Source organism: Acartia tonsa, chromosome 4, assembly GCF_053477335.1.
Source record: "Acartia tonsa isolate MP-2025a chromosome 4, ASM5347733v1, whole genome shotgun sequence".
Taxonomy (NCBI): Eukaryota; Metazoa; Arthropoda; class Copepoda; order Calanoida; family Acartiidae; genus Acartia; species Acartia tonsa.
The window spans coordinates 16,316,198-16,333,573 of NC_137263.1; the positions used below are offsets into that span (position 1 = coordinate 16,316,198).

Below are 17,376 nucleotides of genomic sequence, written 5' to 3' on the forward strand. Positions count from 1 at the left end.
CATCCCCGCCCGTATGGGGTAATTGATGTACTCTAGTTAGGTGAAACTTGTAGCGGGCTAAAATAACGATCCCGTTCATGCCCCGGTTTACCTTATTCCCTCCCCTTCTATTGGATGAACGAAATAACCAAACAACCACCTAAATTGACGACAATTTTTCCACTGTCATAATATCCACGTAAATTCTACATCCATTCTCTTGATGCTTTTACACGCTTCTCTTTATCTCTAAAAAATATGAAGATAACAAAGAAGTATAAAACATAGGAATTGAAATATGATGACATAGTTACAAACCTAACTACATACCTACCATAAAGGTAAATTTTACTAATTTTTTTTTTACAGAGAAATTTTCCATGAATTTATCAACTTACTCTGTCTTTATTTTTTTTATGTTATAAGGTTGACAAAGGTTTATCCGGGAAGCGAAATCAAAGATTTACTAAGTAATTTATTTATGCATTAACTAATGGGCTACAATTTTAGAGCAGCTGCTCTTTTAATATCTACAATCAAAATCTAGCAAAAGCCTAAAAAACTCAGGTTACAGGTGAACTAAGTCGTAAATACTTTGTAGAGTAGTCTAGAATATTTTGTCCAAAGATATGCAGTAGTGTTACCCCTTCCCCCCATTGACAAAAATAAAAGGGATGCACAAATCATCTTACAGTATTATTCCGAAGGTTTATTAAGTTCTAATTTTAAGAATGCAGCAATTCTTTCATGTTAAAAATCACCTAATTATTATAATAAACACATTAACGTTTATTTAGATGATGAAGCTTATTATCCTTGCCTGCTTTGCTGGACTTACTGTCGCCACAGTCCCTAAGCAGAAGGTAAGAGATACAATTGAGCCGTGACCAACAGCTGTATTAATTAGAAAAATTGTTTGGATATTTCAGCAGATTTTTTGGGTATAGTCCCTTTCGTAACATCGCACCTTATGGGGCGATTCTTCGTATTTTTCACAGTAGCTTTTCTCCTATTTCTAGCCCCTGCGGGGGGCTCTTACCCTGCGGGGCCAATTACCTAACCCTGTGGGGCAATCACCTAACCCAATATAACCTAACCAAACCTGAAATAACCTATACAAAGCCATTTTAAAAATACGACGAATCGCCCCTTATGTGGCGATGTTACGAAAGGGACTATTCCCGATTTTTTCGTGATTTTTGGTGGGAACGCTTCGTAGTAAAGGCGACCATTTTATCTGCCTCCCAATATTATTTTAGATTTTTTTTCGCTTATTCCTGGATCCAAATATTTTACATCCAAGCAGCTTTTCAATCAAAAAGTTTCATACTTTCATTGGGCTGCGATTTCAGTACTCTTTGAGTTTTATGTATTAAAATATTAAAAATTTGGTTATTGCAATCCAAATTTTTTTTCCCCTTATTTCAATGAAAAGAATAAACTATCAAGTAGAATTATTTAGATGAAAGGCGAAACCAAAATAGTTAGTCTTAGGTTTAAGAATAAGGGATACCTATTTAGATGTTAGATTTAGGAGTACTAATGGATGTAGAATATACGTGAATTTTATCATAGGGGGAAAGTCAGTTTAGGTTACTATTTCCCTTGTCATTTATTGGTCCATTCGTTTATCCAGTAGAAGGTGAGGGGATGGGATAAAGGGTGAGGTCGAGGGGAGATCATTATTTTAGCCCGCTAAAAGTTTCACTTTATTAGGACATGCTAATCTGGTGGAAGATACAACTAATCAAGTAATAATTAATCCATTGATGTACTTTCATATTCTGTGAATTATTCTACCTCAATATTATTTTTAAAAAATTTTAGTTTGAGCCAGCCTGCACAATCTGTGTTGATGTTATGACTGATCTTGACAGCTGGGTTACATCTGATACCACTGAGGCTGAAATTGTTGACATCATGAAGAATGTAAGCCTTGCATTTATTTTCCATTTTTCAGTTAAATCTATTGTTATACAATGATTGATTAATGTCAGGGCCTTTTTCTAGGGGTCTTTTCTCCCTGGAGGGTTGCGTAAAACGTTCTCATTATAATTATAATCATTCCCTGGACCTACAAGAAGCTTCATTGTAAAGGAGAAACACATCGGTTCAGTGGCTAGCTAGACCCATTTCTACAGATAGATATCCTTTTACTTTTATATAAGGACGACAAATTGTTACAAATAATCTTAAATTTAAATTTGAAGTCATTTTGAATTTTATTTATTTTTTTAGTTGTGTGCTGTTCTTGGGTACATCCTTGCTGACCTGGAGGCCTCCTGCAACACTCTGGTGGAAGAACAGCTGCCCTCCATCATTGACCAGATTGTCAATGAGAATTTCAACCCCCAGGAGGTGTGCACCTCCATCGGAGCATGCTAAATCTCGATTTTAAACCACCACCAATTGTATTTATTTATTAATGTAAAATAAATTTTAGAACAGAATTTTTGTTTTTTCAGTTATATAATTTTGAAGTTTTTTTTACTTCACAAAAAGACAGATATACAAGGGATCTTAATGAATAAGACAATGGCCGATAAATTAATGTACATCCCCAACGATGATACACAAAATTACCACTTCTTTAGGTTAAAATTAGTGGTTGAAACATTTGGACACTCCACTAAATCAAGGAATCAAAATTAAATAAAAGTCCCCAAAGTTGTTAAGCTAGCGAATAAGACAACGTTATTATAAATGTTTGGGGAATAGTATAATAAACAGCAGAATGTCCCCTCCCTGCCTGCAGATTACCACACACAATAGCACTATGTAAATGGTCCGAACCTGACGGGATTTTTTCCCCCATCAACAATCTAGTAGGTATAAAATAATCCGATTTAAACACGTTTCTTATACTTTGAAAAAAACAGGAGATAACGATTTGATGTGACGATATGTTGTTATGCAGATTTGTCAAAATTAAAAAAAAATTATTTTGATAAAAAAAATTCAGGATGACAACACATCCATAAGTAACAAAAAACAAAAATAATTGAGTAGATAAACGGACAAAGGTAGTTATAAAGCACATGAAATACAAAAGAGTCAGAATATCTTCGATAGCAGCCGAGAAAGTTACATTTGCCCCATAGCGTTACGCACTGACGGACAGAAAAAGTGAATTATAGTGTATTGATAATAAAAATTATGATTTAAAATAGAATTTATTCATAACATTTATTAAAAATGTAGATAATGGAGACACTTGTTCCAGGAAGCAAAGCTTTTAACAAAACAAGACTTTATTGATTGTAGATCTTTATTAATTCAAAATTTATCCTAAGAGGATTGTTTTGTTTATAATTTTTTTTATTGTATGAGAAATGGTGTGGTAGATAATTTCTTAATAAAAAAATTATTTTGTCATTCTTTTTCTAGATACCTTCTAGAGGAATGGATGAATTATTATTTGGACCTTACACCAGACTACCATGTACTCTAATAAAGTGATACTTGAAGCTGGCTAATATAACGATCAACCCCCTCGACCCCATTTCCTCCCTTTCTACTGGATAAAAGAACTGACCAATAAGAGAAATCCTTGTTGGCAACCAAAATTGACGACGATTGTCATAATATCCACGTATATTCTATATCCATTTCTAGAGGATTGGATACTTTATCCCAATACAGGTTTATCTCTAAAACATATCTTGCTAGGAAAGTGCATGGTCAAACGGCCTTCAGATAACCAATCCTTAGATTTCACAGTATTGCTTATGCAATAGAAGCTTCGCTAGTGCTTGATTTAATCGCGCTTGTTTTCTAACAATGTGCATATTAAAACACGTGGAAAATTATGAAGAATCTTATCTCTGTACATGATATAGTGCTCAGCAGCCGCATTAGGGCGCCCGCATAATTTTTAACCACCCGCAGCCTCGTTGTACTAGTAACGGTCAATTCGCAACTAGCGTTGGTAAATTTTGGCGGTGGCTAGCTTAAATTCGACTGCAACCAACTAAAATTTTGTTTAGTGACAACCTGTTTTAAGGCTGCCTGAAAGCAGGGATGGAAGGTTCACTGGGCTGTTTATTACAATAGTCCCCAAAGTTTTAAATTTACATTATCTTACTGATTATTCTACAAAAGGGGTAATTTTGGGTATCGTCATTAGGTATGTACATACATAAATTCATTGTCCATTGTCTTATCCCTTTAGATATATGGCCTGAAAGCTAACAACCACCAGCTGCAGTTGAGCCGCCCTTTCAAAATATACATATAATTTAAATACTTTAAAACTTTATTTATTTTGATAACAGTTTATATGTATTTTTAAAAAAACGCATGCAAATATTACAGCAACTATATATGAATAAGCTGACAATTCAAACTTATTTTCCAGTATGACTTCAAACGATTAATATCCGTTGGTTAAGAACAAATATTTAAAAATGAAATTAAGACCTCTCGGGGCAACAAAACTGCTTGTAATCTTATAATTTTTATTTTAATATCCGCGGAAAGTTGTATATGTCGCAAACGGCAAAACGGTTGGCTGCTCACAATAATTATCACATTATTCTAAGGTTTTTAGTGTCCGAAGCTCCAAATTAGAAAATTTTAGATTGAAATTGCTTATAATTTTCAGGGAAGCTTATATTTTTCTTGAGGGGTAATTTTTTACACCCACCCTCCCCTAGAGACTAGGGTGAGCAAATAGTTAGAAAAGACTTATAACGCAACTCACGTACTTGTACTGAAAAATTAAGATCTTTTTGTTGCTGCAGTGATTTGAAAGATTTCAGATCAGGCTTAAATTGCTTATGCATAATATGCAATATGCATAAGATTTCAGATCAGGCTTAAATTGCTTATGCATAGTATGCAATATGCATAATATGCATATATGCATTGCATATATAAACAAATTAAGTTCTAATATCTCCTAATGACTCCCATAGTTTAGAATACCACTCTGGACAATCTGTTAAAGAATATCTGTAGAAACATGTCAACTCTTCTCCACTCTCCACCTAAAATGATAACACTTTTTGAAAATGGGTAATATGTTTGTCTGTCTGTAAGTGTGGTTCTGTGTGTGTGTGTGTGTCTGTTTTTGTGTGTGGTATCTTTGTATCAAATGAACGATTTGGTTTTTTTTATATTTAACATTCTTTTTTGGGGAGGAGGTTAGATTACTCCACCCAAGACGAATTTCCCCTTAACAAATTTTACTAATCCCTCCCTTATTTTTTTACTTCTACTTAATTTTTGTTTGTCTAGAGCTTATTTGATCAATTTAACTTTACAAAGTTGCAACACAAACACAGATTTAAAAAATAAGATGTTTTATGTCTTATAATATATAATGCACGACACAGTCAAATGCTGTCAAAAGTCTTACTTTCACTTACAAACCTTATTTATTTTCAATTTATATCTAAAAAGGCCTTCATAAAATAAATAATTTACATAATTACGCATTTATTAAAATCTTTATCAGTATGATTTAGTTTGATTTTGATGAAAATAACAGTAAGACGACATTTATAATTTCATTTTATACTGAAAAACATGTATATTATCGTATTAAAACAAGGATGACATCATCCATAAAAGCGAAGCTCTGAAACGGTAGGGCAAACGGACATTAACACTTGTATAATGTCAGAACTGAATAATCAGAATGCGAATGTATAAGAGTCAAAGCAAAATTGTAAGTAAATTTGTTAAAAAACTGCTTGATACAGGATAATGATTAAGGACATACTTACATTTTTAGGACTTGCTTATAGAGTTGCTTCGCTTATAATATTGTACTTTGTTGTCCCAGGAATCAGTATACCAAAAATCAGACCAATCGGATTATTAGGTCACATACAAATTTGTTGGTGAAAATGTAAAAAAATCAACATGTTTAAAATGGACGTACGGACATTCTGGTAATGATTATAGAGTTGCTACTTTCTAACTCGTACCTAACTATTACAAGAATCACCATGCAAAATTTGAAATCGATAGGACAATTATAACATGCCTAAATTAACGAAAAAAGCTATTTAAAAAGGTAAGAAAATATCAACAAGTTTAAAATAGACGTACGGACATTTTGGTAATGATTATAGAGTTGCTACGCTTTCTAAATCGTATCTAACTACTAAAGGAATCACCATGCAAAATTTGAAATCGATAGGAAAATTCTAACATGTCTAAATTAACGAAAAAAGCTATCCGTGACGGACGGACCGACCCTAATTATAGAAAAGCTTCGCTTTTAACCGACCCTAATTATAGAAAAGCTTCGCTTTTAAAAATGTTCACAAATATGTAAATAAAAATTAAATAATTATAACAGTTTTGTTACATCCGCGGAAAGCTGTCAATAATACGATGTGATTAATAACAGTTATAAACTTAATCTCAATGAAATAACGATAAGTTATGTATTACGTTTTGACATACAAACAAAGAGGATATAAAGAAGCGCTACAAATAATTAAATAATTAATAAAAGAAAACCTTTTGAATAGTGGTGACACAAGGAATTTTTCCATATAGAGGATGTTCGTAGCCAGAAAATTCACAATTGGCATTGAAAGAATGGTTTACTTTGTGGGCTAATGTCGCACAATATCTAAACAAAACAAACATGAACGGTCATTTAAAAAAATTGCAAAGCTTAAAGAAGTATAATAATGGATACAGAATATACGTGGACATTATGTCAGAATAAAAATTGTCGTCAATTTATGTTGCTTATCGGTTTGTTCATCCAGTAGGAGGATAGTGGATGGATGGGATGTCATTATTTTAGCCAGCTATATTTTTATATGTTTCACTTATTAGAGTACATGATAATCAGGTGTAACATCCAAGTAATAATATATCCATTATTATTAAATTCAGTTTTTAAAAAAAGTAATCGTTTAGAAAGATTAATAAAGAGAAAGAACTTTAGGTTAGCCAAGAGAACGGGTGTCATAAATCTTTCTCAAATATGTATAGAACTATGCGATGCCCAAGAAAACCCAAGTCCTAAGCAAGCCAAATTAGTTTAATAGATTAGGCCTATAGAAATTTTGTAAATAAAATGAAGAACATAGACAAACAGTTCAGAAATGGCTATTGATTAAACGGCCAACCAATACGAGAATCAAACTAATTTATTTGCCAGTTTACTTGTAAAAAGATGAGGGGGGGGGGGAGAGGAAGACAGTCCTCTCCCCTATTTTTTGTCTTTGACGAGAAGCTTATAGAGTTGCTATGCTAACATAAAAATCTACATTACTTGTCGATTGATCTTAACTCCAAAGGTATGTCCATTCGTTCCTTTATGATTTTTATTTAAACTATTAATTTTCAAAGTTAATCGCAGCATTCAATCATCGTATGGCAGGGATCAGGGAAGAAGAATAATTGTCATAAAGGATACTTTTAGATTTACCTGTTAATATTTAATATATCATAACGTTCCGCCTAGGGACAGGGAATCAGCATTTCATTTGAAATTCCTAATTTTTTTAATTCTACGGGATTAATCTTGATTTTGGCTAGTATTGAAAGGGAAGTGAATATTAAATGGGACCAATAAAGGAAGTTTTTTTTGAAGAAATCCTACATTCCATTAAAACAACTGGTACTTTGTCCCTTTCATTAAAATTCCGAATAGTTTAATTTTCCTGGGTTATTTCAATCTTGTCCTTACAGATTTTGCTCCCTGAAATAAAAAAAATACATTATATAACTGAAAGAAATATTTTTTTGAAATCCTTTTAAACAAAAATGTTCATATATATACCTTAAATATAACAACCTGACTAATTTCTTCTTGACAGCCCCTTTTACCCTCCAGCAATCTAATACTATTCAATGCAGTTGTTTAGAACCGGTTAATAACAAAAAAAGATATGTCTCTTCAAATTTATGTAAAGAACTATGCTGAAATGGATATTTTAAACTGCTGTGAATTGTAAGATCTAGAAAATTTGGTACATAGTTAGTGTTCGTTTAGGGAAACTATTACCACCAGTGGGGAATCAACCTATTACAATTTTAAAATTAGCTAGAAATCTAAACCTGGCACAAAAATAGCATTCCCTTCTTTAAAAATAAATTTTAAAAATATTTTCAAAGCATCCAAACGGGTTTAAATTTGAGGCTAAGTCATGACTGAGGCGCTGTCGAGCCCTGATTGTAATTACCTGAATTATTATTATCAGTGTGACAACTCATATCCTGTTGAAATGGATATAAAATATACGTGAGTATTATGAGAAGGGAAAAATTGTCGTCAATTTAGGTTGCTAACATGGAACTCATTGATTGGTCATTTCATTCATCCATTAGAAGGGGAGGGGATGTCGTGAAGGGATTGAATGGGGAGTATCGTTATTAGAGAACATGAAATCTGATGTAATATCCAGGTAAAACTAAATCCATTCCTGTTGTAGAATATCTGTGACAGCATCAGGATCAACAAATATTCTGTAGGAACAATCCTCCCAGGATTCATGCTCGTCACCTTCCTGACAATATGCAGGGATATGACAATGGGCAATAAATTGATATATACATACATATACTCAATAATACTTGATAAAATTATCCCTTCTTTTGATTTTAATTATTGGTTGAAAAGTTTAGTCTTTGATAGCTTGGAACCAACTAATCAAAATTCAATAAGTTTACCGATTTTTTGAGAAAAATATAATATTACGCGGTTAAAAAACTTTGAGGACCATTGTAATTTAAAGTCCAATGTTCCCTCCTCCCTGATAATTATGTGTGGTAAGTACTCTAAAGGGTAGACCCGCAGGGCTTTGCCATTGAAAGTATACACCCTGCAGGGTTATGTCCCTCCTCCCTCAGTAGGGCTAAGATATAAGGGAAGAAAAATTACCCCCTTTCTTATTTTTATGTTCTGTATATTCCAAAATTAAGGAGGAGTTCCATGCTCTCAAGACACATTAGGGGAAAGCACCTGTAGACAAGAGACTTAACCGGTCAATGGATTTAAATATGAAATAAGATTTAAATTAACCTGAGGTAAAATTCTAATTCCATTATAGAAAGCAACAGTTCTTCCTTCCGGAATATCTATTCTAGTAAGAAAACAAGAAAGTTATGTTTAATGACATCAAAGCTTTTTGAAAAAGGAGAGATTAATATTCCCACATACACACACACACCGAAAAATCGTAGAGAACGATCATATACATTAAAACATATAGATTAAAAGGAATGATAGGGCAGAAAAGACTAAGACAAACCATAAAGCAATAGAGTAAGAGTATGGGAAAATTTGCGCAATAAACAAACTTTAACATTGATTTTGCTACTAAATATGCATTTTCTTGCTATAAGGAATAGATAAAAAGGGGTGATTTCTCTTTCTGATAAGGTAACCTTCCATAAAATAGTTTAAACCTTCAAGCTATGCAAAGCTTTATAACTACAACCCATTTCGGTTCAGCGGTTATCAAGATCCTCCTTTACACACACATACAGACAGACAAACGGACATATTAATAATTTTATACAAAGATATTTTTTAAAAATTCAAACCTTGCAAAAAGTCCCTCTCCTTCCCCAACTAAACTTGGTAGTACTACAACAGTCTTGCTCTCATAGGGATCCATCTAAATAATAGGAAAAGTTTTAATTTTTTTTTGAAAATCTATACTAAAAACCCCCCCAGAAATTGAGTTTATAAAACAATTTAGAGTCATTTTAGTCAATTCTGAAAACATATTTTATGTATATAAAATTTATTAATATAAAAGAAATTGCAAAAATTGAAAGGTAAGTGTTATTTTTTTTCTTCTTTTACTTAGTAGGTACTTAGGTAGGTAGGAAGTTGATAATACCTGTATTTTCAAATAAAAATAATTAGTTAAAACTAACGGATCATGGAAAGAAATCTAGTAGTTTTTTTCCTATTTCTAGCCCATGCGCATTCGGATGCTATAACTATGCGGACGGAGCCTATTTTCTAACATGCGGGGCAATCATTAACATTTACCTCAACTAACCTAAGCTAAAATTAACTATCAAAAGCTACTGTAAAAATATGACGAAACCCGCTACTCCGTTTAATTCCAAACAATGTTTTTTTATAGTATCTGGTATACTACTAAAAAATAAGCTTCAGCAATGCAAATGTGAATCAAAGCAAACAAAAAATTCTACCTGTAAATAATCATGACAAATAAAATTTGTTGTTGATAGTTGATATCTTAATTTAATTTTATCCACAGGTCGGGCAGAAATCTTCAGTCAAGGATCATAAACTGTTTGCTTTTTTGTCAATCTTACCATAATAGCTTCAAAACCGATTTAAATCCGCTGGATTAGAACCGGTTCTCAGCCATACTGTAAAGTCATGACTAGCATCATATTACAGACTATAATGAAATAATAATTATAAAATTAATATCAGTTTTGTTCGCCTGGGCCCTTTGGGGTTTACAAAACTGGTTTTAATCTTATGATTTTTTTATCCAGCCATAATAAAATATCATGTATAGCACCGTAATATAGACAATTTTCTACTAATAATGAAATTAACAAAACTGCTTTTAATTTTAAAATTTTTCATTTTAATATTCGTGGAAAGCTGTCTATAATACGATGCGATAAATAACTATTCTAATATAGTTTATATTCCTTGCCTCTAATATTCCCTGAAATAAAAGGTTCAGTATTAATAAAACTTGTTTTTGCCGAATAAGATCTTAAAAACGATTGTCTACTTATGGGAGGCTTTATATAGGCCTTGTGATGGTTCTAGGCTTTTAAAAAAATATAAGTCTTGGGATAAACTTAAGCTAATATTCTGCCCATCCCTCCCCCTTAAATCGCAGCTGCTATTATTTTATAAAGCAGAAATTTTAAGAAAAGTTTAAAAATTAAAAAACATGTAATATAAAAATATTTACCATTTTTAGTTTAAGTGCAGTAATATTTGCTTGGTAGCCTGATCTAAAATCACCATTTTCAAATCTTCCTATTAGGCAGGTACAAAAATCTAAATAGAAAAATTAGGATCATGGAAAGAAAACTAGGTAGTGGGTTTCGTCGTATTCTCACAGTAGCTTTTAATAGGTTAATTTAGGCTCGGAAATTTGTGATGATTAACCCGCAGGGTTAGGAAATTGGCCCCACAGAGTTAGAGTCCCCCACAGGGGCTAGAAATAGGAAAAAGGCTACAGTGAAAATACGACGAAACCAACTATTTCGTTTTCTTACAATGATCCAAAAATCATGTTCAAATTGTAATACAATTATTTTATGTATTCTAGTTCATCATCAGATTGGATTTCATATTGCTTTTAAAATGGTTCTAGGGTATTTTCATTACTTCCTCCTCCCTTTTTGAATACTTAGTTACTAGATGCTAGGGATAGAGCCACTATTATAATTATATAATCAGAAATATTTTTACCTGGGTAAATATAAATAATGTTTTCTCCAGTTAGATTTCCATTTGAATCAACCATACCAGTTACAACACCTCCTCCAGGCCTTTCAATTTGTCATTTTAAAATCTCGTATTATGTATAAAAGTACTAGTTGTTTAGCCATTTGCCTGTTGTGCGTGAAGGGACACGGGGGTTAGCTACACATTTAATGATAGTTCTAAAGAGGGGGAGCATGGACTACATAATATTTCTTTTCATTGGAGAAAGTGGTGTCCCACCTACTTTGAAAATATCCTAAAATCATGCTCTTTTCAGCAGATAGATTTTCTAAAAAAATAGAGCCCCACCTTCAAAGAATATATCCTAAAACCATGCTATAACCAGTAGACAAATATCCTGAAAATAGAGATCAATCAGTCCAGTGGTTTTTGAGATCTTAAGAATCATCCGGATAGAAGGACAGACATTGTTCTACTAAGTATTATATATCATAAATGATCACTTACTTAAATTGCCACCAGGTGCCGCATCTCCTACCATTACAGTATCTACCAGCCCACTCTATACAACCATTACAGTTCATCACCCGAGTTAATCCGTGCAAACATCCATTTCTAAATTTTAAAATCTTTTTTGACAGAATATTTTAAAATAATTAAACTACCAATGCCTTTAAAGTTTATTAAATTAATGAAAAAAATATTAAAAGTCTATTATGATATGACGTCTTACTCCAAAGCACTTACGAAGGAGTGGGGACAAAACACCTAATTTAAAAATGCCTAACTAAAAATGCCTAACTAAAAACACCTAAGTTTAAAAATGCCTAATGTTAAAAACACCTACGTTAAAAACACCTACTTTAAAAACACCTAATTTATAAATGCCTAATTTAAAAACGCCTAACTAAAAATGCCTAACTAAAAATACCTAATTTTAAAAATGTCTAATTTTAAAAATGCCTAATTTAAAAATACCTAATTCTAAACTATCTAAACGCCTAATTTAGAAATGCCTAATTCTAAAATATCAAATATTTTTACTAAAATACTTAAAATTTTGATAACATTAATTCAATTGGCTGATTGTTATTGCTTAAGGATCTCGCTAGTTGATAAACCAATATGGTTCACCTTTACAATGAAGCTTCCCATATTTCATGGATGGTTTATATAAGGTTGGGAAGTTTACCAACACCTTCCAATGAGAAATTGCCCTTTGAAAAAATCACCCCCTTCCCCCTCCGTTTTTTAATATTTCTTCAATCTTTCTTTATCAAACTAAAACAAAAATGAGGGATGATCAACTATCACCCCCCAAGAAAAAAAAGCGACACTATGGCTACTTAGGTTAGGGAAGAAACCAATAAGAATTAAAATTTATTTGTTTCCTTGTCCTTCAACATTTGAAATTCTGGGGGGGGGGGTCATAAACACTTACCCCCCCCCCCCAAGACTTAATTGAATTCCCCTCCGCACTGCAATCGCCCCTAGAGGCATCTAGGGGGCGTAGCCGCCGGTTTAATATATTCAACAACAGTTTTAAGATATACTTAAAATTAGGTTTTTTTAAATTAGGTATTTTAAAATTAGGTATTTTTAAACTTAGGTATTTATAGTTAGGTGTTTATAAAATTAGACATTTTTAAAATTAGGTGTTTTGTCACATTAGGCATTTTTAAAATTAGGTATTTTTAAATTAGACATTTTTAAATTAGGTATTTATAAATTAGGTGTTTTGTGACATTAGACATTTATAAAATTAGGCATTTTTAAATTAGGTGTTTTGTCCCCACGGAGTGGGGACAAAACACCTAATTTAAAAATGCCTAACTAAAAATGCCTAACTAAAAACACCTAAGTTTTAAAAAACCTAATGTTAAAAACACCTTCGTTAAAAACACCTAATTTAAAAACACCTAATTTATAAATGCCTAATTTAAAAACGCCTAACTAAAAAAGTCTAAAGTACACAAATTAACGAAAATTATTGACAGGGTTTTACTCTATTTGAAGACTAATTATATGTTTCCCAAGTCAAACAAACTGATCTGTTGGGAGAAAGCCTAAAATGCTGCTAAAATATCACGTGTGACGTCATAAAAAGGGAAGGAGGAGAGGAGAAGTAGAAAAGTAAACCCCCCCAAAAAAGAGATGGATTTTTATGACGTCACACATTTCAGCAGCATTTTAGGCTTTTTCATCCATTGGAAAACAACGGTTAAACAATATTTTTAAATAAATTGGTGTTACAGGCCAATCAGTAGACCGACAGACCACCAGATTCACCTGAATTCTCCAACAATAGTTGAGCCATCAGTAAAAGTAATTCCACCACTTCCATTCAAATGATTACTACTATAGTCACCATCTATAAATAAAATAATTGACAATTTATGTTTTTAAAAAAAATATCATTACTACTAAAAAAAACAAAAAAACTTTAATATAATCCCTTCCATATCCCTTCTAATACATAGCCCCTAGATACTAGGTGCGCAGCAGCTAGTATGTGATTTTAAAAAATATTTAGCTAAATTTTATCCAATTCTGATTGAATACTGTAAGTTTGAAAGAGTTGGCTATCTTTTTTATAATCAAAAAACAAAAATTGTTAGCAAATATGTTTTTTTTATTAAACCTTGCAGATATTTTGTTACCTATTGTTGCAATATTGTTGTTTGAGTATGTAGTTGAGAATCTTCCCTGTCTGACTCCATTCTTCCAAACTCCAGTCATCTCATCTCCATTAGAAAATATCACAGTTCCACGACCTTTTTATAATCGACATATTATTGCTACTGCTAGGATGTTGCACCACATTTTCATGTACTCTAATAAAGTATGCTCGTAGCTGGCTAAAATATTGATACCCCTCATCCACCCCCTTTACCCCATACCCCCTCTGTATGAACGAACCGACCAATAAATGAGGTCCACATTGGCATGCAAAATTGAAGACAAATTTTGCCCTTTCAAAGTCCTCATCAGGAGTTAGAAGAGTTGACATTATTACGTAGAACAATATTTTTGTGTGTATTTTTTATATTATTTAAACTAATCATATTCTCAGCTTTATTAAAACACACAAATTTATAAGATTTAAAAAAATAAAAGAAAAGCTTAATAAATTATAGGAGCTTTAACAATTATATACAATAGAAACAACACAGATAATATTCACATCATTTTGAAATTACAAGAAGCTTAATATTGACATACTTTTTTCATAATGGATTATAGATAAACTTTGTTTCCTACATTACACCTAATTGCAATATGAATCAACTTTAAGAAAATGAAGGAAATAAGATATAAGAAATATGTATATCATTTAATTAATGTAATAAAGATGTGTTGTGAAATTGTTTTTTTTTACATCTTTGAAATGGACATTTCTGGTAAGGATTATACAGTTGCTATCCTTTTTAAATTGTGTTACAGGAATCATCATGCATTTTTGAAATTGATGAGACATTTAAAAAATACCTTAATTTACAATAAGAGGTATCCGTTACGGATGGACAGACCTACGCTAAATGGAAGAAAGCTTCGCTTAAAAAATGTATTTACCATGAAAAGGTTTTGAGTGTTTAGTTGGACCTTCCCATACAAATTTATAATTGCTTGCTGTTTCTTGACTAAAACCATCGTACAGGTCTATGCTCTCCATTTCACAGTTATTGTTTCCTAAAAAAACAGACATCTTTAAATATGTCCATCAATTATGGAAGTAAGTAAAAAATTGGTGGGATGGGTGTTTAGATCCCTACTTTCATGGACGACTTAAGTGGATAACTTAAATAGAGATAAGTTTCGCTACAAAAAAAATATTCTATAGAATTAAATTTATCAATATATAAACGGCAGCCGCGCCTTGGCCGCTCATATGCCTCAAATTTTAAAACACACTTGTGTGCCAAAAAATGAAAAAAAGATATTGGTTGTCTGTTTAGGAACAGTTTTAGACAATCAGCTGAATTTTGAAGTTATAATATGACGATTTCACTCATGCTTAAACGTAGCTGTCAGGCGGCTTCGAAGTCCTTCATATTTATGTATACACACTAATTACCTTCAATATCAAACCCATAATAATCAGAAAAAGGATCTTCATCAATGTCTTCAACTTTTCTTATCCAATTTTCAATGATTTCACAATATTTCTCACTTTCTTCATAATTTCTGTCTAATTTTGTAATATCAAATTCGTCCTCACTCTCACTAGAAAAGAAAACAAGGATAACAACATCCATAAGTAGCGAAGCACAAACAATTAAATAAGAATTTAGATATTAGTTGTCAAAAGCATGTATATTAGGAAAAAAATTACGAAACCTTTTCAACATTTGTTTTTAATTTCTTAATATTTATATTTCAGTACTATTATGGCAGGAGAAAAATTGTCAATTTAGCTTACTAACATTCGTTTATTGGTCAATTCGTTTATCCAGTAGGAGGACAGGGAAAGGAATAGAGGGGGTGGATGGGTAGAATCGTTATTTTAGCAAGCTATAAGTTTCACTTTAGTAGAGTGCATGATAATCTGGTAATAAGTTATAACAAACCCATTTAGAAAATAGATAAATAGAAACTTTAAAATTGGACAATAGATAAGGAAAAGAAGGATAACGATGCAACATCAAACATTTTAACAAAATTGTACATAAATTTGATTTAAAATTGCGTAAAAACTTGATACACTTAAGGATAAAAGGACATACTTACTTTTTTTGGATATGATTATAGAGATGCATCGCTCATAATATTGTAATTTGTTGTCCCAGGAATCAAAATTCCAAAACTCAGATAGTAGGATATTTATATCATACAAAAAGTTGTTGTCAAAAAAGTTAAAGGAATATTTTTAGAAAACACAACTTTATCTTTTCAGCCGTTATAATGATCTTAAGAGACTTCAAGGACAAATAGACATTGTTCTACTTTATATAATAGACGATTTATTTTAAAGTACCTTGAATCTAAAACATCTTGTTGTGTCTTCTTAGAAGGGATATGATCCTCTCTGAGCTTAGTATTTTCTACAACCTCTAAATTAAGTATATTGTAGGTAACAACATAAATTAGAATTTAACAACAAAGAACGATTATCGATGAGAATTGTAATAAATGCACTTTATATAAAAACTCAACTGTGCATATTTTATACCATTATTAGAAGCAAAGTTTCTTATAAGCTATATAAGACATTTTTGGGAAACGTAACGAAGCGCTGCGCGCTGGAAAGTATCATGTGTTACTCATAAAATTACATCTAAATGGAGGGATGAGAGGAGAAGATGGAAAGAAAGCCTCTAAAGGAGATTGATAAAAAGAGTATTTTTATGACATCGCACTGTCCAGCGCTTCAAATGTAACTTCTTTTTTAAGTGATGGCTAATTAGACATTGGACTGTAAATTACAATATGATAAGTTTTATAAATTCTTTATGTCTATTCTTTGGCTCAAAAAATTTAGTTACTTTTATTTAATTTTGATTGGTTGATTCAAACTAGAAGTGTCCAAATTTTAAACAAACAATTCTATTCTAGAGAAGTGGTAATTTTGTTTACCATCATTGAAGTATACTTATGTTGACAAAATAAAATATTTGATTGGATGACCTGGTGTTATTCTAAGTCTGTCATACCAATCACTTAATCCATTCTCTAGTTTAGACATTTTATCTGAAATGATAATTAATTGAACACAAGTTTGATGTGATCTTTAAATGGATATAGGATACACCTGGATATACACGGAAAAATTTGTCATCAGTTAAGCTTGTTAATATGAAACTCATTAATTGGTAAGTTAGTTTATCCAAGGGGGGGGGGATGGGGTGGTGGAAGGGGGTAGCGTTATTTTAGCTAGCAGCAAGTTTCACTTTAATAGAGAACATTAAAATGAAAGATCCAAGTAATAATATATCTCTTTCTTTATGGAACTGATGCTTAAAATGCCTAATAAAATACTCCACTAAAAGTAATCTAGTCCCTTGTATTAGGAGCCCTACCACTAA

The 17,376-nt window shown here is 31.8% G+C and overlaps 3 protein-coding genes across 3 annotated transcripts; 1 reads left to right on the forward strand and 2 right to left on the reverse strand.

Annotated features, from left to right (window-relative positions):
• Window positions 1–217: 217 nt before the first annotated feature.
• Window positions 218–2,429, forward strand: LOC145316278 (prosaposin-like). Its single transcript, XM_080156704.1, has 4 exons — window positions 218–320; window positions 777–842; window positions 1,807–1,908; window positions 2,218–2,429. Exons 2-4 carry the CDS (start codon window positions 777–779, stop codon window positions 2,362–2,364), a joined length of 315 nt encoding a protein of 104 aa, XP_080012830.1. The 5' UTR covers window positions 218–320; the 3' UTR covers window positions 2,365–2,429.
• A 1,859-nt stretch (window positions 2,430–4,288) lies between these two features.
• On the reverse strand, window positions 4,289–10,691 carry LOC145316280 (histone-lysine N-methyltransferase SETD7-like). The gene is made up of 9 exons (XM_080156707.1): window positions 10,123–10,691; window positions 9,499–9,572; window positions 8,975–9,035; window positions 8,383–8,459; window positions 8,136–8,176; window positions 7,611–7,651; window positions 7,223–7,260; window positions 6,454–6,568; window positions 4,289–4,967 (listed from the first exon to the last, which is right to left on the reverse strand). The coding sequence occupies exons 2-9, from the start codon at window positions 9,570–9,572 to the stop codon at window positions 4,863–4,865; spliced, it is 552 nt and encodes a 183-aa protein (XP_080012833.1). The 5' UTR covers window positions 10,123–10,691; the 3' UTR covers window positions 4,289–4,862.
• A 135-nt stretch (window positions 10,692–10,826) lies between these two features.
• Window positions 10,827–17,041, reverse strand: LOC145316279 (histone-lysine N-methyltransferase SETD7-like). Its single transcript, XM_080156706.1, has 9 exons — window positions 16,979–17,041; window positions 16,329–16,404; window positions 15,429–15,577; window positions 14,927–15,043; window positions 14,014–14,127; window positions 13,643–13,724; window positions 11,861–11,968; window positions 11,378–11,457; window positions 10,827–10,960 (listed from the first exon to the last, which is right to left on the reverse strand). Exons 1-9 carry the CDS (start codon window positions 17,034–17,036, stop codon window positions 10,842–10,844), a joined length of 903 nt encoding a protein of 300 aa, XP_080012832.1. The 5' UTR covers window positions 17,037–17,041; the 3' UTR covers window positions 10,827–10,841.
• Between the last annotated feature and the right edge of the window lie 335 nt (window positions 17,042–17,376).

Bases quoted from the DNA above. Each gene is read 5' to 3' on its own strand.
- LOC145316278 (XM_080156704.1), top strand. From the start codon at position 777: ATGATGAAGCTTATTATCCTTGCCTGCTTTGCTGGACTTACTGTCGCC. The intron at 843-1,806 runs GTAAGAGATACA...AAAAAATTTTAG, and splicing joins CCACAGTCCCTAAGCAGAAG to TTTGAGCCAGCCTGCACAAT. The intron at 1,909-2,217 runs GTAAGCCTTGCA...TTATTTTTTTAG, and splicing joins TTGTTGACATCATGAAGAAT to TTGTGTGCTGTTCTTGGGTA.
- LOC145316280 (XM_080156707.1), bottom strand. From the start codon at position 9,572: ATGGATCCCTATGAGAGCAAGACTGTTGTAGTACTACCAAGTTTAGTT. The intron at 7,652-8,135 runs GTAATTACAATC...TTTTTATTTCAG, and splicing joins CACTGATAATAATAATTCAG to GGAGCAAAATCTGTAAGGAC. The intron at 6,569-7,222 runs GTAATGTAGATT...TGTTTTGTTTAG, and splicing joins GAGTTAAGATCAATCGACAA to ATATTGTGCGACATTAGCCC.
- LOC145316279 (XM_080156706.1), bottom strand. From the start codon at position 17,036: ATGTCTAAACTAGAGAATGGATTAAGTGATTGGTATGACAGACTTAGA. The intron at 15,578-16,328 runs GTACTTTAAAAT...TTTCTTTTCTAG, and splicing joins CAAGATGTTTTAGATTCAAG to TGAGAGTGAGGACGAATTTG. The intron at 15,044-15,428 runs GTAATTAGTGTG...CTGTTTTTTTAG, and splicing joins TTATGGGTTTGATATTGAAG to GAAACAATAACTGTGAAATG.